General features: G+C 46.0%; 1 protein-coding gene across 4 annotated transcripts in view; it reads left to right on the forward strand.

Moving 5' to 3' along the window:
• stau2 (staufen double-stranded RNA binding protein 2) overlaps nt 1–21,761 on the forward strand; it is a 72,553-nt gene that overhangs the window by 324 nt on the left and 50,468 nt on the right. For 2 of the 4 annotated variants that reach the window (XM_083668974.1, XM_083668975.1), the window contains exons 2-7: nt 1,459–1,666; nt 1,774–1,904; nt 2,442–2,625; nt 3,250–3,385; nt 17,612–17,771; nt 20,495–20,608. In XM_083668974.1, coding sequence (XP_083525100.1) covers nt 1,468–1,666; nt 1,774–1,904; nt 2,442–2,625; nt 3,250–3,385; nt 17,612–17,771; nt 20,495–20,608 — 924 coding nt within the window. In that variant the 5' untranslated portion in view covers nt 1,459–1,467. The remainder of the gene's footprint in view (nt 1–1,458; nt 1,667–1,773; nt 1,905–2,441; nt 2,626–3,249; nt 3,386–17,611; nt 17,772–20,494; nt 20,609–21,761) is intronic. The other 2 variants (XM_083668976.1, XM_083668977.1) reach the window with 1 other exon arrangement.

The following is a 21,761-nucleotide window of genomic DNA, read 5'->3' on the forward strand; positions in this document are numbered from 1 at the left end:
AGCATGCGAAACAGACAAAACATGTTGGCTATTTGCCGTTGACAGCATGCACATATGCCTCCTCAACCTGTTTTCTTTTAAAAGCTGACATCTGTTTTCCAAGAATGGTTAGTGCTGTTATTACAGTCGGTGGCATGTCCGTGTCACTTGAGGCAACGGTGCAGGCTAGTGGGGTTAGCTAGCTAGCTAGCAGGAACTAGCAAGCTACAGACAGTCTGCCCATTCCCAGACTCTAAAAAAGGAAAAGACATTGAAGTCATGCATGCATAATCATAAATAATGAAAGTATATTGATTGCCAAAAAGTAATTTAGTGCAAATGTCTATCTGAATTTTCTGATAACAAGCTTCTTCACAAGAAAGAGAATGCTAAAACACTATCTGTCAGTGAAATAAAGCTTTCTTCCATTGCTGTGGTTTCTTTCCAGAATGCCTCATACCTCACATTTTTTTGTGTCTATTAACAACGTTTTCATATACACAGTAGTTCAGTAAAACACCCTGCTGCACTATTAACAAGCAATATTTGGGCCCTAAGAATGTTGGTGTCTGTGGGGAACTCAAGGACCCCCCCCCCCCCCCCTAGTACTGCAGCAGTATGTAAACAAACCTCTGATATGGTAAACTATTCTTTCCTGAGTGAAAGACCTATACTGTAGTCACACCTAGCCTAGGTGCGAGCACAGTATAGGCCTGAGTCTATCACTCTGGAAAGATTCCTTTAGAATCCTCACAGGCCTTGATGATGGTGTACAAAGTAGAGTTGAATGAACAAGCCAACTAGTCTAGGCTACTCTCATAAATATTCTGAAACTATTGCATGTTTGTCACCCACTGATTTCACCAAGAAAGAGAGCCTGGGAATGGGCATTGCAAAACATATGACTTCAACCCATGTTAGTTCAGAGCCAATGGACCTTGGGAAGGAGCCTACTTGTTTTGCTAACATGTCTGCCATTGGCCCTGCAGTGAACAGCCATTGTTTCTCTTTGGCTGCACTCCTTTGACGTTGAGCTTAGCAACAGTGACATGAGCAAAGCTCCTCCACATAAAGGCTCATTGTCTGGATGCCTTTACAGCCAATGGATCACAATGTGAGATACTCCATTTTTATGATGTCATGGCCCAAGTACCTCAGCGCTGTCATGCAGTGTGAGGAGGTCATTTGCGTAAACATTGGAGATGTTTTTATGGACACTCCTATTGAGTGGCATATGAGACCTCCAGCTGTCAGACAAAGGCTTTGACCTCCAGTGAGATTGGTCCTTCATTGTGTCATTTGGCCGCAAGTACTGTAGCAACATTAACTTTTCTCAGAAAACTTTTCGGTCTGTGATCCTTGACCGTTCATCCATGTCCATACTTACACCTAGTCATCCATTTCTGTTAATGCGTTTGCCTGGGTTTTGTCCGATCACAGGTATTGATCATTGCTATATGATATTTTGTCTTGTCCCAGGTATAGAGCATGGCTCAAGTGAAAGTGCAGACCTCAGCGCCCCTGGCTGGTCCTGGCCTCTCCCCCGGTGTGCCCCCCGTGGCCATGGCCAGCCCAGGACCCCTGGGTCTGCAGCCCTCCGTCAACGGCACAGGCCCTGCCCCCACGCCCGGCTGCCCCGCTCCTACAGCCGGATATGGGGACGCCCCTGTGTCTGCCAACCCACCAGGTAATCATACTAGCGCAAATCAAAGGTTGGATTGTTGATGTGTTATTGATGTAAGTCTGTTATAACAACAGGGTACCACATTTCCTCTGTTGTGTTTCATTATGCAGGCCCGCCCCAGGAGAACATGGCAAACCCTAAAGAGAAAACTCCCATGTGTCTGGTGAATGAGTTAGCCCGTTTCAATAGGATCCAACCACAGTACAAGCTCCTCAACGAGAGGGGGCCTGCACACGCCAAGGTATGGAATCTGGAGGAGTCTCTGTGTCCACAGAAAATGTGGAATGACAAATATACCTCTCTCCCTCGCCATAAACATGTTATTATTAGTTTACTTTAACATGTTCATGTTGACGGGCCAGGGTCTTGTTTTAGGCATGAAAGTCTTATCCATCAGGCAGAGTTTGTTATTCCATCATGTATTATATGATGTGGATGTGGGTCATCATAAAAACTCTCAGTGAACAGAGTTGGTAGAATGTGACCTCTCTCCATAGGGTACAGACGGAACATGTTAAGGCTCACGTGCCTTGTTGCCAGTGTGTTTTAATATCATGGTTTCCCATTTAATATCGTATGTAATAGTTAAGGGGGCCACTGACTCATTTGTCACTTAAAAGACATCCTGGTTGAGTTTCTGATATTTGTAAATGACATTTAAAACGTAGGCTATGATGTAGGCCTACTGTGTAAAGATTTTCTTTTCATGGTCTGTTCGATGCCCTTTTGGGTGACAGTGTTTTCCTCTCTTGTCCTCTGGATGGCGCCGTTGTTGTAGATATTCACGGTGCAGCTGTCTCTCGGTGACCAGGTGTGGGAGGCAGAAGGCACCAGCATCAAGAAGGCCCAGCACACCACGGCCACCAAAGCCCTGACAGAGAGCATCCTGCCCAGGCCCGCGCCCCGCTCCCCTAAAGTGGACATCAACAGCAATCCTGGTACCCAAACACTCATAACACCGGGTACTCAAAACTATCACAACATAACATCACCAGATTACAGTGGATATCATCACACAGCATATGGAGTTGAATGGAGCTGAATTCACTGTATGGCATACTGAAGAAGGAACATTCTTTAATCCTATTGAGGCTGTATGTGTAGACTAGTGTTATCTCTGACTAAGATATATAATGAGTTGCCTCACCTCCCCAAGGCCTCTCTGCTTGTTGTGCAGTGAGAGAAGGGTCTAGTCAGAGCGTAATAGGATCAGAGGATAGGACAGACATCAGAATGTGTTATGTAACATTAAAGAGAGCAGTGGCTGAAGGCATGCAAGTGAAGTAGCTGATGATGAATGGGAGCAGGTCTGTGCAGAACACGATGAACTGACATGAGGGCTACAGATTCCCTTGTTTTCTGTATCATGCATAGGTCATTAGAGAATTGCCTGAGAATGTAATAACAGCTTTGCTGGAGTTACTGTACAATGTGACCTCGATACCGTAGGAAATACACAATTCATCCCTGCTCTCCTTCTCTTCTCCGCTTTCTCACTTCTCTTCTCTTCTCTTCTCTTCTCTTCTCTTCTCTTCTCTTCTCTTCTCTTCTCTTCTCTTCTCTCTCTCTCTTGTTGTGTCTCTCAGGCAGTATAACCCCCACAGTGGAGCTGAATGGTCTGGCTATGAAGAGAGGTGAGCCAGCCATCTACAGACCCCTGGACCCCAAGCCCATGCCCAACTACAGAGCCAACTACAACTTCAGAGGGATGTTCAACCAAAGGTGAGGGCTAAGACCATGACCTAAGTGTGGTACATGGTGGAAACCACAGTTTGGCCAATTCCAGCTCGTATACCTATAATGACCTGATTGGCTGAAACATGGTCAAATCTTATAACTAATTAAAACAAGGACCGTCATTATGAGAGAATGAGTAGGGTGATGCTGAATACTGTTGGAACATGCCATCCCACTCTCAAATAAACCAATCTTTCTCTGTGTCTGTTTCACATGATAGTGATAATCTACTCAATCTAATCTGGATTTGCTATTGAGATATAATGTCCTATAGAATATATCGCATTATTTTTAGACTCTCTATAAAGCGTCTGTTTGACCTACATGGTCTTGCAGTATCTGCATTGACCAGGGCAAGGGCCCACTATGAAGGGAGTGTTTGTGTTCCTGGTCATCTCATTGTCTGTTGATGGGTAAACCAGCGTTTTCTCTTTTTTGATCCCCCTGAGCCAGATGTGCTGATCTGTGTCAGCCGTTCTGTCTTCCACGTGTTTGCTGCTGAACAGATGAAAGCTTCTTCCCCTTATGAGGTCTCGGCGCTCTCCGTCTCTGTCAACTCCCCTTTCCCCGCTTCGCCAGAGTCATTTCCCTCTTTCCAAAAGTCCATAAAACCGCCACAGAGGCTCGATTAATGATCCCCCTCTCCCCTGGTCATAGGAATGCGGAGGGGAGAGGCCATTTTGCCTTATTTAGTTCAGTCGATACGCTTTCTCTGAAATCAAGGTACCTCTCCAGGGGAAGAAACTGGGTCAAGTTTTTTGTTTTTTTTAGTTTTGTTCCAAATCATCCCTATACTGGTATACCGTCAGAGACAAGAAAAGAATGTGGGGAGAGAGTTGAACTTGTTCAGTGAATGAAAGCTGTAGGAATGTAGGATTGGAAGTGGTATTCAGGGGAGCTAAAGTAATATTTTGTGGTGTGAACCTCTGAAGATGAAATAACTTTTAGTAATTCGTGCTGACAGTCACTCACGTCCATTGGTGTTGAGAGGTAGTCATCCCCATCTATGGAAATGTAGTCTTAACTGATTTAGAAATTTGACATATTCTTTCTCCCCTAGATGGCAGTGCTGCCTCATTTGAAGTGATTTACAGTGGCAGTTTCGAAATGGGATTGAGCACCCATTTTGTAACAAGTTGTCATGAATTGTTTTTTTTACAGGTGCTGAAGAATACCCTTTTTTTCAATGTAAAGTAAGGTTTAATGCTTTACAGCTGAAAATAATCAGGATAAAACCCCTGCATCCTCATTCATTGAAATCAATCCAGGAGGATGAGTGTCGCTGATGTGGAGGAATTCAGAATAAGAATTTGTCTTCTGATTGGTTTTTTCTCTGTCCATGCTTTGTTATGATTAACTTACATTGAATACGCTAGTTATGGAGTCCTACCATTGACTGTAAATCAATGATGTCTCTGCATGATGCTTGGCTGTCTTTAAAGAACAAACAGCGTGAGGTAAACTGGCGGTCTGGCATATGGCTTACATCTTCCATACTTTGATGTGTGGAAGTCTGGAAGAACAAACACAAGGTGATTGTGTTGAGGAAGAGAAAAAAAAAAGGGGACAAAAGGAGAGAGCTGTGCCAGAAATACAGAAGTGACATAGAATAGTAGCTTCTATTATCCCAAGGTCACTGGTGTTTTCTCCACAAGGGCTCTCCTCATTCACTCTGGACAAGCCCTGGATAATTGGAGTAGGACCTACTGAATCATAATCGCTTACTTTGGTGATGGAATATGCGGTGAAGTGACAGGCCATACTCATAATCGCTCACTTTTATGAAGATGGGGGGGAGGAAGAGATGTCTCCCATATTCTCATGTCCTTACCTAATGTGCTGGATAAGAGTGATCTGGACGAGTTCTGATGGAGAACCTTATCATTAGCAGGACAGTCATACACTGATCCATCACCTTTATTATCACCGCCAAGAATGGTATTGATTCATTCAGAAAGGACCCTGATGAGAAAAATGTTAATTATACGATACAATCATTTGTCATCGCCACAATGAATCTTATTTATGGTGAATGGCCTGTGCATAATTTCTTCATTGATCAAGTCCCCACTTAAGTCAATTGTTCGACTGTGATTGCGCAATCAGTGCATTGTTCACCCTAAAGGCACGATGAACGCATCGACATGTTGGACAACAGTTAAATTATGTTGTTGAGAAGATCATGGTTGAAACATTAATTGAGAGCACATGAGTATAAAAACCCCCCCGCTCTCTCTGTATTAGCGAGACAGAAATGATGTTATGTCATTGAGTCATTCCACTCGGGTCTCCATCCAGACTCCCCCCTGTTATCATTGGAACACCTGACTCCAGTGACTAATTCCGGGTTCCTCCACACTCTCCACGGCGCTCCCAGCAGCTTTCCCCTGCCCTTTTCCCAAGGGGAGCGCCTGCATCCTGCATTCCGTCAGAGTCGGAATTTGGATGGGCCTTTCCCCTGGTGGAGCGAGGCCTGATCCACAGCCAGCCTGCCACCCCGCCCAGCTCATTTGGGTATGACAGTAACATTATGTCAGCTGGAATAACAAGGTCTATAATCGCTGTAGGTGCTCTCCTGTGACATTTCCTCCTGTGATGATCTGATAGACTGAGCCCGGCATTCCGACTCTCCCATTTGGAAGCACGTAGCGGAAGATTGGATAGCCCTCTCCAGTGAGGGTCCACTCCCAAGCGCGTGCCGGATTGGCCGGGCCTGGAAACTTGCGTCAGCAGCACACAGACAACATCAGCACAGCCGCTCGTATTTTTCTATTGACATTGTGATAAAGAGTGGAATGAGGAGAGAGAGAGAGAGCGGATGCCCAGAGCCAAACCTTATTTATGGAGTTCTGTTGTAGTATTGGTCTGTAAGTTTATTTAACATTGGTGACCTTTCATTCAAGATTACATGTCCAGTGTTGTTTTAGACAGATAACACAGATGCAGAGGCAAATCAAATCAAGTGCCCATGTTGTTGCATATTGTTTCAGGTAGGACGGAATGATAAAGATATGTTTTTCTTTGATGATTGATTGTAGATTGTACAAAGCCCCATCAAAGCACTGTCCACCCCCCACCCCCCAGACATATTTTCCAAGATCCATAAACCTTTAACCAGTGTTAATTTTGGCATCCTTTTTTAGATTTAGTCTAGTCTTAGTCATTTTAATAATGATTTAGTCTAGTTATTGGCCATTTTTGTCTGCGTAATGTCATTTCATTTTAGTCACATCACATGTATTGCCTCATTAAACCATAGTAAACTTTCATGTGCGCAAACAAATGGGTTGACCTACTAACATAACATAACTAACATTTTCCTGCATAAGATCCTATTGCTTCTCTTCCCAACAGCCACATTAGCAGAATAATTACTCTGCAGCAGATTAAAAGTCACATCCCATGGCATGGCACATAAAGGGCAGCCTAATCAATGCACAAATAAGCTCTGCATTTGAGAGGATCAGCCTCAGGAAGGCACTGCAAAGATTCGCAGATATTGATCACAAAATCTGTACTTATTTCTTTACCAAAGGTGATTTGTAAATATGATAAGTGCAGCGCATACTAAGCACCCTCTCAAATGCGAAGATTCACTGACTGTCTTGGTCGTATTTTCCCCCGTAAGAATGTCCTGGCCTAGTGATGGCAACTCTTGAAAATGCTTTTTCTGCAGTATAGCCTAATTCAGAAAAGTGTGTAGATTAAACCCTTATAGAGATTCTATAAAGCCTTTATAACAAGTTTACTACATTGCCAGATAAAGGGTCGTCAGGTCTTATTCAGTGTATAAAATTCACTTTTTGGTCTACCAGCCAAGGTGTCTGGTGGATAAGAACGTTCTCATTCACCAGCCCCTCAGATTTTTTACCAGCCCCTTATTTTTTTATTTTTTTGAACCATGTGGCCACACTAATCTGTTGTGTCTGTAAATTACGGATTGAGCCAATGGTTTCTCTATGGGAGTCATCCATTGATGGACAACAGAGGTGACAAGGGCCCGTACGTGCCCATTTATCAGAGTTCAACTTTTGACAGTCTGTTGTCTGTTTAGCCAATTAGAAACAAGGAAGAGCTTGTGCCTTTGTTTGTTTACGCCCGAATTCCACTTCAATGTTTTTGTGGCTACGGCCTTACTGTAACAGTGAGGCATGGAGCTACGGTCAGACGTTGCAAAACATTGAGATTTGTAATTCTCGATTGGCCAGAACTCTGCATCATCTTTAATCTTCAGATAAGCCTTGACATTTCTCCATGTCATCACACTACCTATGAGATTTCCGGTATAGGTCAGTTACAGTCTGTTGCTGGTGGAAGTAGTAATCAGGCTCATTGTAATGCATGGAATGGAATTGAGGTATGGTATCAAACACATCATGTGGTTTGTGTACACAGAGATGGCTGGGAATGGTTTCAAAGTCAATAGCTGGAAGGCAGTGTTTAAACATATTTAAGAATATTCTTGGATCTGTATCTAGTCAGTCTCGCGTAGCCGTACCTCCCAATCACGTTGTTCTCACGCCTACTCTGCGGTCTTGAGAATTTTAGATTGGCTGATCTTGCTTGGATTGAACCTGGATGGTTTCATTGGATGTTACATTCGAAGAACCCTCCCCCACGTGCCTGTAGATGATTGCTTGTTGTTATGTGCGTCGTCTTTTCTGACTGGATAGGACTAGCTTGCACCGTTGAGGAAACTGAAAGAAAACCTGAAGGCAAAACTGAATTGTGTTTTGCCAGAAGTGTGCTCTATACACAAAACCTAATCGATGAAGGCATTAGGTATTTCATTGATTTGATGTGTGGCGAGGCGTCACTCATTTCAAATGGGTTTCCACCCCTTTGTAGCTACCACTGCAAAGCATTTCACGAGGTTAGTATCTAGTCAACATGGGTTGTGGTCGATCAAGGGTTAAGACAAATAGGGGTGTGTTTCCATCCTTGACCAATAGCCGTGGAAGAATCCTTGGGGGAATCTCTTCAACTGTCTTCCCTTATGTGCCCCAGATAAGGTGTGTGTGCGTGTAATTGTTATCCTCAGAGAAAACACGCCTGGAGCACTTAAGAAGAACTTTAGCACAGAAATACAGAATATATACACACACACACACACACACACACACACACCCCCACACCCACACACACACACACACACACACACACATCCACACACACACGCCCCCAGGTGCGCTGTGTGATCTTCCTTCCATAAGGCTAACTCACTGAAATGAAACCTCACAGTCAATCTGCCCAAAAGCACAGTACATACAGTGAGTGATCAGGTTTCATCTGAGAGGTGAACTCATCCTTACATCCTTGCATCCACACACACACACACACACACACACACACACACACACACACACACACACACACACACACACTCTCTCTCACACACACACTATAACACTCACACACTCACACACACAGTCAGTCAGGCCATAGCAGCCCGAAGGCCTACACCAGTATCCCATGTAGGACAACCAAACTGCACGCTCCTCTGTCCACTTAGCATTCCTCGGATATGATATCTCCATCCACACGTACTGCCAAGAGCCAACTGGGGCTGCCAGAGCTCACAATACATTAGAGAGTCTCTTCATAAAAAGACCCCTTCTTTTTTTTTTTTACCCCCGTCTTCTTCATACCATCCTCCCATGAACAAACGTCTGCTTTCGGGGGAGTGGCTTATTTACCCTATCACTGGATCAGATGGGTTCAGTCGGATAACACATAAATTACCGCAGGCGTTGAGCCAGAGAGCAGGAGAGATGTCCAAACACTAGGAATGGGTGTAAGCTCATAAAACAAGATTTTTATTGTAGAAGGCTGTAGGACACGGAGGAATGGATAACATGAGTTTCAGCATAAACAAAGGCGCTGGACGGTTTATGCTCAACAGACCAAGCGAGGAGTACTAAATCATACCACAGTTACTTTGGCCCATCATTGCCTCTTTTGTGAGTGTGTGTGTGTGTGTGTGTGGGGGGGGGGGGGGGGGGGGGGCGGTACGTGTGTGTGTGTGTCACTCTTCAACCTTTGAAGAGTGAGATTCAGTTCCTCACTTTCCACCATCTGGTGTCCTTGGATGTCAAGATGGAGGTGAAATTGTTTTCGTCAGAGCAGCTCACAGTTCATTGAAAAACGTTGTCACCCTATGAAGACCTTTCCTTTATCACGGCTCGCATGTGTCAGGGTCAAACGCTTCTGCTTTTCTTTCAGGTCTTAAATAAGATGCTGAATAAGAATATGATGAAGGCCGACGTGGCGTGGACATGGGAGCTGTTTGCGGCTTGCTTCTGATAACGCCATATCTCTCCCACAGTTACATGGAACACTGTCTCTGCCCTAACGTGTGCACCACATCACACTGTCTCTGCCCTAACGTGTGCACCACATCACACTGTCTATGCCCTAACGTGTGTCTACATCAGTCTGTTCACTCGCGTATCTCTCCCCTGTTTGAAGTGAGTCAGAGGAAACAGTCTCCTGGAGAGAGAGAGTTCTTACAGTAAATTCATCCTTATCTCTTACACATACTCAGTGACGCTCCTCTCCCCTTCTCAGCTGCCTCGTGTTTTCCTGTATTTTGTTCATTTTGGAGAAGTAATTTGTTGCCTTTTTCTGTAATCTCCCTTCCTGTACAGAAATGCGAAAGCAATCAAGAGTCTGTTAGTCAGAGAGTCTGGCGATGGGAGTACTGTGACAGAAGGCCTTTTCTATCTTCCTGATCTGAGAGCCATTGGACGTAACAAGGTTGACATTCTACTCTGTATTGGCAACGAACATCCATGAACAACAGCATTCTTTTTTTGTTTTACATTCTCATTGAAATGTCTAAGTGTGGTGGAACATTGAAGCCAACTCTCAAGAGTTTCTACCCAACCCCATGCTGTATGGCTTGGGCCTGTGAGAGAGTAGTTGGCCCACCTCTGCGCCCTCTTGTCAGTGTTCATGGTGTCCACCTGTGAACGCCAAGTATGGCTTTGGCTATTTGAGAGGAACAGGCTGGTGAAAACCTGAACCATAGCATTGTGGAAGGCCTTGTTGTGGTTTAGCCTTGCTCACTATAGCCTAGAGAGAGCTTTGGACTTCACTGTGTTTAACAATGCTGTTGACAAAACAGTCAACCTCAAGCAGTGAATATCCGTTCCCATTTAGCCCCAACACATTTATTGTTGCCAATAAATGCCATTTGCAATTATTAGAAAGTCGTTTCTCAACAAAGCAGTTGCAACCCGCTTAATGAAAACAATAAACCATTGCCTTATATTCTCATAAAGTCATTTATGAGAACAGCAGGATTTTAACTTGGCTGTTAACCAGCCAGACACGCCTATGCCAAGTCTTCCAGTTGGCAACGGATGGGCACAGCTCTCTGGTACTGCTTTAGTTGGGGTTCATTGCAAAGATTGCCCATGGGCACCATTTTGTTCCCTCCATTGCACACTGCCAATGAAATTGTTGAGAGCGTTGCCCACCGGTGCCCATCTTGTGCCTTCTGGTATATTGTTTTTAACACCTGCCAAGTCTTCCCAATAGTCCAATACTGTTTTGGAGTTTAGAGCAAAGATTGCCCTCCGGCACCATTTTGTACCCCCTGGTTCACTACTCACTCAAAGTCCAGCCATCTTCATGGCTCTAGTGAGGTTTAAGCGTGAAGACTACCCAAGGGCACCATTTTGTGCCTGGCGGTACACTACTGATATGCACACCAAAATTCCCATTGGGCACATCTCCCTATCGTTGTAAGGAGTAAACAAGAGCTTGTTCATAGTTGCCTATTTGTGCCCTCTTGTATGTCTGCATGTCAGTTATAGCATTGTAGAATCCAATTAAAGGCTCCAGATTTTGGAAATAGAGCCTCATGGAGCTGGTGTGCCATTATGACTCAGCAGTACAGGGCCAGGGGAGGGTTTGGGTCGCACTTGGCGGTGCGCTCTTTTGAACCCGGCATGGAGGCGGGCACGGAGAGCGCACTGATTAAAACGCTTGGTGGGGGAGGGAGGGTTGTAATCTCATGTTTGCAATTGAAACCATAACAAACAGTTAAAAGGCAGAACATTTTCAATTTCAAATTTAATTAAATGAAACTTTCCGTGCTGAATCACGTAGCTTATCTAAGTTTTGAGACTCCAGCTGCCTGCAGCGCACACACACACACACACACACACACACACAGTAGTGTTTCATTTTCCTAAGGCAGGCAACAAAGTTGACCATATTCAGGATCGGTGTGCGGCATTCTCAAATGGACAAGATGTTTCAATGTCTGCCAAATGTGGCGGGACATGTGTTGAACACTTTGTTTATTTGTTGAAATACAGAAGTTGGAGAGGCACATAGCACGTGGCTTTGCATTGGAATGTCCCCTCCACCAGTTACTTATGTGGTTGGAGTGCTGTTTCTTATGAGGAAACATTCAATCCCCACTCTCTCCAGGGAAGGTCTGAGTCAGCCTGGTTCTGCTTCCTCTCCGAACCGGCCCTGCTCTGTCCAGGGCCTCCTGTGACCACTGCAGGGGGTACCGTACCACCTCCCAGGGGTGCCCCCCCCCCCCCACACACACACACATCCCCCCCCTTTGTTAAGTGGCCTTTTGTGCCCCTGGGGGGTACTTTGTTGTGCTCCTGGGGGGGTACGTTTACTACATTACATAGGCTCCTTTGTCACTACAGTACGTATTCCCTACATTTGCATTTGGAAGAAGATGTTTGGGAAGAAAAACAAGGGAGGGAGAGAAGGAGAGAAAACAGTTAAAGATCTGGTAATGGATAGGACGTGCAGCTGGTGGAGGGTGAGGGATTCCAAGTTTCTCCCATGTTTCCCAGAGAACTGTCACCCTTTGCTCTGAGCTCAGCTCCGTCCCCTTATAAGGGCTCTGAGCCAAAGGACTGTACGTGGGGGCAACTCTCTGTGTGACACGTGTGTGTACAGTATGCTTGTGAGTGTGTGTACGCGCTGTGTATCTTATGTGTGGTTGGCTCCATCATTACCTGATTACCACGGTTCCCTGCAGTAGAGCACAGTTGTGGACATCCTGTCTATAAGCGGCAGGGGGTCTCTTTCTCAAGACCCTGGAGACACACACACACACACACACACACAGACACACACAAACACAGACACAGACACAGGATCGCCCTTCTGTTATGGTAATAAAGCCTCAGCAAAGGATGATAGCTGTGGGTGTATGGTTGTCTTGGGCTTTTTCTGTTGTGCTTTATAATGTCTCTGTTTTGTGGGTGTTTTCTGTCAGTCATGTGGGTCATTCCATAAATAAAGGTGCCACTGCCAGTGAGGATTTGTTGTTGTTGTGGACAACTTTGGAGTCCTGTTAACATGTCAGTGTTATGATCAGACTGTTTATGTCATGTAATTACATCAAGGTATAAAGGACGAACATAGCAACATCGAAGTAAACTAGTTCTAGAAATAAACGTTGTGGGCTTGTCTTATTTTGGTTGTGGAAATAGTTTAAAGGTCCAGGATATAAGTAGTGTAATATAGTGTAATAGTGTGTTGCTGTTAGTGTGTGTTGTGTGTTTAGTGAAGCTGATGGATCGATAAGCGAGATGCTGGTAGACTAGTGAAGCCCCTTGTCTGCCCTGCTGTGTGTGTGTGTGTGTGTGTGTGTGTGTGTGTGTGTGTGTGTGTGTGTGTGTGTGTGTGTGTGTGTGTGTGTGTGTGTGTGTGTGAGAGAGAGATAAACAGAGGGAGAGAGAATAGGCCTGTGGCTCTGTGGCGCCCTGCCTAGCCCCAGCCTGAAAGGGACTGTCCCAGTGAGTGATCAGCCCTGTGGGTCCCAGTCTCCCTGAGGGACATCCATCTCCCCTGGGTCTGGGACTGGGTCTAACCACCATACAAAAGCCCCAAACTCTCCTCTCCTGGGGTGCATCTCAATACTCTAAAGTTGTGCCCTCTCCTCTCTACCTTCATCTCCCCAAGACAGGGGAGATGCCCTCAGTTGCTATACTATATACAAGAGGACTATCTAACCATAGGTGTATGGAAGGAGATACTGGATGAATACTTCTTGGGGACGATTTGCTAGTTTTGCTCGCTTTTTGAAGGAGATTATATCATGCTGTTAGCTGAGGCTTTATGTTTTTCCTCGCCTACTTTCACTGTGTGAGGGCTTGATGATTGTGTGTGTGTGTGTGTGTGTGTGTGTGTGTGTGTGTGTGTGTGTGTGTGTGTGTGGTCTTTGAAAGATAATAAGATCATAAGATCAAATGGTAGCTTCAACCACTGTGGCCCACATGAAAGACAGCTGCAGGGAAGCTTGTGGCTTCAAAAGTCAAATTCATTACTCACTGCTGATGAGTTATCATTTGATTCATGGCAACTCTCCTGTTTGTCTGTCTGTCTGTCTCTGTCTGTCAATAAATCTCTCTCTCTCCCTCTCTCTCTCTCACAAACACTCTCTGTCACGCACACACACACAAACACACACACACACGCGTTCACACACACACACACACACACACACACACACACACACACACACATACACATATGCTCATTCATGGTTCTCAGCTTCTCTCCACACCCTCCCCCTAGGTGTCCTGGTCAGGATCCCATTCTCTTTAATGCAGAACAGACGGATTTATCATGTGCATATTGTGTACTGGACCTAATGCACCATTATACTGTGTGTGTGTGTGTGTGTGTGTGTGTGTGTGTGTGTGTGTGTGTGTGTGTGTGTGTGTGTGTGTGTGTGTGTGTGTGTGTGTGTGTGTGTGTGTGTGTGTGTGTGTGTGTGTGTGTGTGTGTGTGTGTGTGTGTGTGTGTGTGTGTGTGTGTGTGTGCGTCTATTTATACAGTGTGTGTGTGTGTTTCTGTGGGTCTGCCTTTCTTGGCATATTTGCTTGTATGTAAGCCGCTACTTTCCCACGTTGCTGTAGAGGGGCCTCCCACAGGCCTCTTACTCTATTTCTCCCTCTCTCTCTCTCCCTCTCTCTCTCTCTCTCTCTCTCTCTCTCTCTCTCTCTCTCTCTGCACCTGTACCCAGTGCAGTGCTCCAGCCCCAGCTGCTCTCAGCCCAGTTGAGCTCGGCCCTTCTGGCCGCGGCCCATGTTGCACTTGGCATTTCCTCCGAGGCCCGGGGGCCACACTTGACGTGCGAGGACCAGGCTGGCTCCGCCCTTGGAAGGCTCCTGTGGCCAAAGGAGTGGAGACGGAAGAGAGGGGGGTTGTGGGCCGGCAGAGGACCCTGTTGGATTCTGGGAGTGAAACGCTGACTCACTCAGGCCGGCTGGGCTAGAGAGAGAGGGAGAGGAAGGGAGGAGGCTGGCGAAGGAAAATGTAACTTTTACAAACGTGCTGAAATGATTTCCCACTTTTAAAACTCCTCTCTGGTCAGGGCAGTTGGGGACGCAGGAACAGCAGACCGCAGTTTTTCAGTTTACATCCACAGATTCCACACTAACCAGCAGACTCCCTGCCTGCTCTTTTACACTGGTAAAGTGGAACGTCACTGGAGACACCCAAACAAGTGCTGTAACACTGACATGATAATGCAGATATTTGGCTGTCAAACTTGATCCCACCGTAATAAAATTGACTACTGTTCATTATTTCACATTCCCCATCTTCCCAGAAATGGAGACTGCGCAGGTTAGAATATTTCATTATATATTTAATTAGATGTCTCAAAACACGCACGCTAATAATTGCTTTATTTACTCCCAATACAAACTTGCAGACATTTGTCGCCAGACATCTTCGTTGTCATGGTGTTCTTTGATTATGATGCTATTTGATTATAATCACTTTACCAGCGTATTGAATCATAATTTCCATTGAAGAAGTCAGTCTAATGGTAACCTCGTAACCCAGAATCTGGGGGCGTAGGAAGGGAACACTGGGGTTGGGAAGTTGTCAGCGTGTCTCCACCCCCTTAACGTTTCACTGTAGCTCCACCTGAGCCATTTGTGCTGCCCCCCCTCCCTTTCCGCCCTGCCCTCTGTTTGCAACCCCACCTGCACGCATGTAGCAGAAGATGTTAGCAGAAGATGTTTTTCGATGCCATAATTTTGGCAGGTGAGCAGTGCGTATTCAATTCCCTGTTCGAAAGAAAATGCCTGTTGAAATCCCTGCCTCCATTTTCAAGCACCTCCTCAAACTCTATTACTCTATAACTATGTGTTGATAGAGTCTGTGTCACAGGTAAACTTAGTGAGTCTGACTTAATGAGACTAGCCTAATGGTAGTTGATTGATTTTGTATTTGATTTGTATTTATTAAAGTGTCTGACGGTGCCCGCCCCCTTGGGCTTAGAAGATGCTAGCCACATTTAACGCAAACAAGCATGTTCATCACATATTTCTTTTGAAGGTTTTTAAACGAAACAAAAAAAACTAAAAGAAAATCCCTTTACAGCCCATTCTGATACTAAATATACATTATTTACATATAACTTTATCTTTTTCTCATCCATACAGTGCAAGTGTCCTCCTACCCCCTGGGCCTGGTGGTAGGTGTACATAATGTGTAACATTATTGACATTCAAGGCTTACTGTCGATGAGCAACACCCAGTGTCCCACACCAAACACACACAATGACAGCGCTACATTCTAAAACAACAACTCTCAATGATGAGTGACGTTCCTGTCCCATAGCTAAGATAAATCAGCTAATCAGCCGAGCCAGCCCAGTGCTGTAGTAAACATGCTGATGCTGTTTGATTGGGACCAGACGTTGGTATATTTAGCATCTCCCTGGCCCAGCCCCTCGTGATTTATTTTGTGTTCCCCTCCACACATCGCCTGGAGTCATTGTGGAATTATTGTGATACGATTTTATTGGGTAGGAATACTTTTCTGCCTTTCATTATCCAGCCGTGTAATGCTATCCTTTCTTCCCTCCCGGTGGCGTCTCTGTGTGCCCTGATTCCAACTTCCCCAGATGCACTCAATCTGAGTCTATCAAACCCCCCCCCCTTATCACCACCACCACCACCACCATCACCACCACAACCCAGCCCCGCCGCGGAATAGGAATTCCATAATAGCTGGGAATGAATAGCTTCAACCGCTTACAGAAACAGAAGAACCAATCGCTGAGCTCAATTGAAGCTTGTTTTAATTCCCTTCAGCACGCAGCAAAATAAACATGTTCCACATGCGCCCACTATTGATTTTCACCCTCTCATTAAAAGCGAATGCCTTGACCAAACATGCACACACAGCCATCTCTAGAATGGCCTCGGGCACTGAATTGAAGTCAATTCACAAACCCATGTGTTTCATTCGTCTGGCTCTTGAGCTGTTGAGCTACGTCGATCACCACTGCAGAGAGAGAGAGGCTGGGCTGAAAGTGTGTGTGTGTGCGTGAGTGTGTGTGTGTTTTGTGTGTGTGTGTGTGTGTGTGTGTGTGTGTCTTTCTCTCCTCATTGGTCACGCTGTGCAGAGGGTCATATTCTCACCCAGTCCCTCTGACCCGGGAGGGGGGTGTCCTACACACAGACCCCTAAATCTGCCCAGTGAACCGGCCCCTGACAGCACCGTCCCGATATGCCAGAGTTAGGAGAAAGAGAGGAGATCTATGTCCAGGACCAGGAGAAAGAGTGGAGAATAATGTCCAGAGCACGGAGAAAGAAAGTGGAATAACTGTCCAGATGCTTTGTTGAGAGTCCCCTTCACGAAGGTCCAATGGGGAGCCATCATTTCAACGGGCCATTGTGATGTAATTGACCCTGATGAAGTGGACAGGCTTTAATTTGGGCCCCGCGTGAACATCCATCACCTGGCTAATATTGTTCCAGCCCCACTCCCTCGCTCTATTTCCCACAGATAAATCTCCTCTTAGTAGGCGGAGGTTCACTCCTCGTTCCTGGCCAGTAGAGTTGTGGATGGAGCCACGAGTGGGGGGAAATGAAAAACTGCTATTTTCCATGACATTTGCACTATTGTGTCGTGTTCTGTGTGTTGTGGTGTAATTGAAAGTGGGTTCTCGTTCCGTCTCAGTATAAACACGCACAGCCGGCGCTCTCACCGCTAGCCTAGGAGTGCTTCCTCTCGGTTCCAGTCTGGGCTTTCAGACAGCCACGACGCTGCCAGGTTTCACTTGGATAAGCCTCCCAACAATCGAAGGCTTTTTCTTTATCTCTACTCTCTCCTTGTCTCCACCCCCCTCCCCTATGTCTCTCTCTAACTCTCCTTCTCCCCCCCCCCATCTCTCTCTCTGTGGCTGGTGTCCAACCCAGGTACCATTACCCTGTTCCTAAGATCTTCTACGTGCAGCTGTCTGTGGGGACGAATGAGTTCATTGGCGAGGGACGGACTCGTCAGGCGGCCAGACACAACGCTGCCATGAAGGCTCTGCAAGCCCTCCGCAACGAACCCATCCCTGAGAGACCGCCACAGGTAACCGCACGTGCACACACGCGCATACACACACACACACACACACACATACACACATATACACAGCATCTTATTTCCTCCTTACCTCTAGCAACCTCCCACACTTAACTGTTTCTATCACAACCTGCCCCCCCCCCCCCCCCCCCCACCCGTCTTAGTTATCTCCCCTCTTCCTACAGGCTTCACCTGGGATCACTCCCCTTCCTTCTCCCTCCCCATCTCAGAGGTCACCCAAGGTCAAATCTGTCCCTTTCCCTTTCTGTCACCTCCCACTGTGAGTGCTGATTCTGAAATATTAATTTCTTGGCAATCAAAACAGGTGGTACTAAAAGAGCGCAATCTCTCCCCTCATCACTTTCCACTGAAAACCAACCAGCGTCACGATAATCTCTTTTCTCTGAACAGACCCAAATCCACCACAGCCACAATTACACTAATGTATAATTCAATCTCCCTCACATCACCGTCTCCTTATTTTAAACCTGCACCTGGTGGGAGGTTTCCCCCCCCCCCCCCCCCCCATCCTTTGTTTTATTGTTTCTTTCTGGTCTTCTACCAATGTCACCGTACCCTTCCAACATTACCCCTCAGGCTAGGCTTCTAACTGTTGCTATCACACTCCCCCCCCCCCCCACCGGAAATCAAATGACCCCATATCCTCAGAGCCTGGCATGGCTGGTGGTTATTTAAAACGCTTTGGCTCATATCTCTCTCTCTCCCCAACTCCGTCTTGTGGCGTCTTGGCCATAAATGAGCTCTTTGTCAGCTGCTGCTGCTTCCGTGTCTTGCTTTACAAATTGAGGCGCGTACTGTGTGTGTGTGTGTGTGTGTGTGTACACCTCTGTGTCTGCGTGCGTGCGTGCGTGCGTGCGTGCGTGCGTGCGTGCATGTGTGTGTTTACACCCCCGGGCTAAGCTTATTCCTGCCACTATGGGCTTGCATGTCATCCCTTGTTTTGCGGTGCGCCTCAGATAAGCATCACTGTCTCTCTAATGATTGTGGCTCAAGCAGAGAGTGTATATCAGCAGAAAAAAAAAACAATAACACTGTAGTTGGAGGAATGGGAGCCGAGAGTTGTGAAATGAGCGTTGGCCTGCCTGGGCCGAACAGATTTATATTGCCTTGTCACGTACTAGAACCGTTGCTTATGTCACTAATGCACTGATATGGACATCCTGGCCCACATGCCTGGTTCCTCTAATCCTTTTAAGTAAGAGATGACATCCAGTATATCAACCCATACAGGCCAAAACCCAAAACCCAGACTCAAGGTTTTTTTTGCAAGTTTCTCTCGACCTATGCACATGGAATGCGGTTGTTCTTGATGGCGGAGCATTCAGGATGTACAGTGGTATTTCCCCCAGGACTCTCTGTTCAATAGATCCATAAAAGATCCAAATAATTTAAAAAAAAACACCAGGGCCTCGAAATATCACTGTCACAGACTGAAGACAGATTGGCACTGTCACATCAAGACTCATCCCAACCACACGACAACACTACACACACCCCGCTTTGTTACTCAACAGAGAGGGGAATGTATACACACACACACCAGAAATCGTATCAATAACACATACAGTACTCAGTTATCACCGAACAATATGACCGCAACGTGTTCCTCAACATGACCACAGCCTCACTGTTCAAGACACTGCTAAAAACATACCACTCTCCCACCAGGAAACACATACATGCATGCAGCAAAAAGAGAGACCTCAAACACAGTACACATGACGTGACAGCCACTTAGAGCCCTTACACTGCAGCAGTCAGAGCAAAACACACACAAACACACACACACACACACACACACAACGTGATCAGTGTACAGATTCCTACCATGTGATCCGTGCTTTGAAAGAGAAGAGGAGTCTCACAGCAGTCATGTGGCCTATATGATATGGGACAAGGGGGCTGGGGGGATGGAGCCCAGAGGGGAAGACTAGGGCCGTCAGTCAGTAGCATTAGTCATCTGAGGGCTTTCAGCAGAAGAGACAAAACAACAGTCCTAGTACTAAGAGGATGTCTTGTCAAGCAAAAATTAAATCAACTGGGGTTGAAGAACAGGGAGAGGAGGAGGGGGAGATGGAGGGAGGGAGGGATGGATGGGGGGACCACCGGTGTTGCCCTGGGATACTGAGTTCTCTATCCCATATCAGATTAGGACTGAAGCCATGAAGCAGGCAGGCTCCTCATGGCAACTTGGCCAACATTGTGTGTGTGTGTGTGTGTGTGTGTGTGTGTGTGTGTGTGTGTGTGTGTGTGTGTGTGTGTTGTGCGTGCATTGGTGGGAGAGAGAGAGAAAGCCAGAGAGTGCAAAAAAAAAAAAAAAAGAATCCAGATTTTTAGAGAAGAAAGCGATGACATGAAAAGATCTGCTGCCAGAGTCTTTGGACGATGTGGAGTGGTAACAGGCCGGGTCCCTGTTATAGTCATTTAATGTTCCTTCCGCTGTGGCCTCATATTCTGACGTTCTCACATACACACATTGCCCGATGTTTAGTTTTGATAGCTAGAACTTAGTGTCCTCACGTTTTTTGTTTTTTTTAATGCAATCCGTCTGACATTACTCAATAACACAATACAGGGCTGGTGAGAGCTAGAGCTCGATGTGTTCAGACGTTCTTCTGTCCGTTTTGACGTTCTACATGTCCTTCTTGTGTGTTTTGCCGGGTTCTCCTGTGACGTTCTGATGTTCCGATGTTCTCCCCGGTTCCTAGAGCCCGGAGGAGGAGGAGAAGGACGAGGTGGAGGAAGGAAGTGACGCCAGCAAGTCAGAGATCAGCCTGGTCTACGAGATCGCCCTCAAAAGGAACCTGTCTGTCTGCTTCGAGGTAAACAAGAAGTGATGACGCAGCAGTGTGACAGCCCTGTGTATGCACCCAGATCCACCCATAGGGTGTCATGAGGTTCAATACATTCAGAGCTTTTCTCTGTTGCAAAAAAGTCTCTGTCGTGAAATGACATTGCTGCTACTTCCAACAACATTGTCCCTTTATTTCTCTTATTTCCCTGAGTCATGTCTTGCTGCCAGAAGATTTTGAATGGGTCATTGTATTAGAAGGGCTTGTGCAGTAGATGACTATAATGACTTTTACGTCAGTTGATTAGATGAGTCATATGTTTGTGAAGTTGAGAAGGCTCTTGCGTGGGATTCTCAAGTAGGCTTTATCAAGGTCTATGATACTCTGGTCTAGAACGGCTTTGGATACACGCACACACGCGCGCACACACACACACACACACACACACACACACACACACACACACACACACACACACACACACACACAGGCACATACCGTGGCCTGACACAACCTTCTTAGCACGCTCTCTGCTTTTCCCATGTCACAGCTGACTCGCTCTGCCTTCTGTCTCCTAATCACCTCCTCCACTCTCCGAGGTGCCAGAAACAGGGGGAGTTTATCCTGTGTGCCCCCCCTCCATCTCTTCATCCATCCATCCATCCATCCCTCCCTCAATCGCTCCCTAAAGGTCAGATAAATGGAGCGAGAGAGTCAGAGCCTTTTTTCTCAGTCTTTGTCTTGGCTTCCTGATAAGAGTTTACACAACATGGAGAATTATCTGGAGCACTGTTCCATCCTCCCCAAAAGTTTTTTTTTTTTTTTTTTCTTCCCAGGTTTAGTTTTTTCTTCTTTTTTTTCTTTTTTTGTGGCATATTTGCTCAACAGAGCATGTCATTGGTACCCTTCCAGGAAAACATAATGAATTACTTCATCAAGATTAAAACAGATCAGAGCAGCAGGATTAAAGTCATTTGTTTTCTGCCGCGTCATGACTTTGTCACTGCCAGCGATTTGATTTTGTAGCTTTTACTTTTATTAAATCCAAATTGAGGTCAAGAGCAGTAAATGGGACAAAGACCAGTTGTTTTAGAAAACCCAGACCACAACCATCAACAGCCTGTCTGGTCTACTGCGCTGTCAATCTGGACATCCGCTATTAATTACCCCTGGACCTGGACGA

The sequence above is a fragment of the Argentina silus genome (assembly GCF_951799395.1).
Source record: "Argentina silus genome assembly, chromosome: 1".
Lineage (NCBI taxonomy): Eukaryota > Metazoa > Chordata > Actinopteri > Argentiniformes > Argentinidae > Argentina > Argentina silus.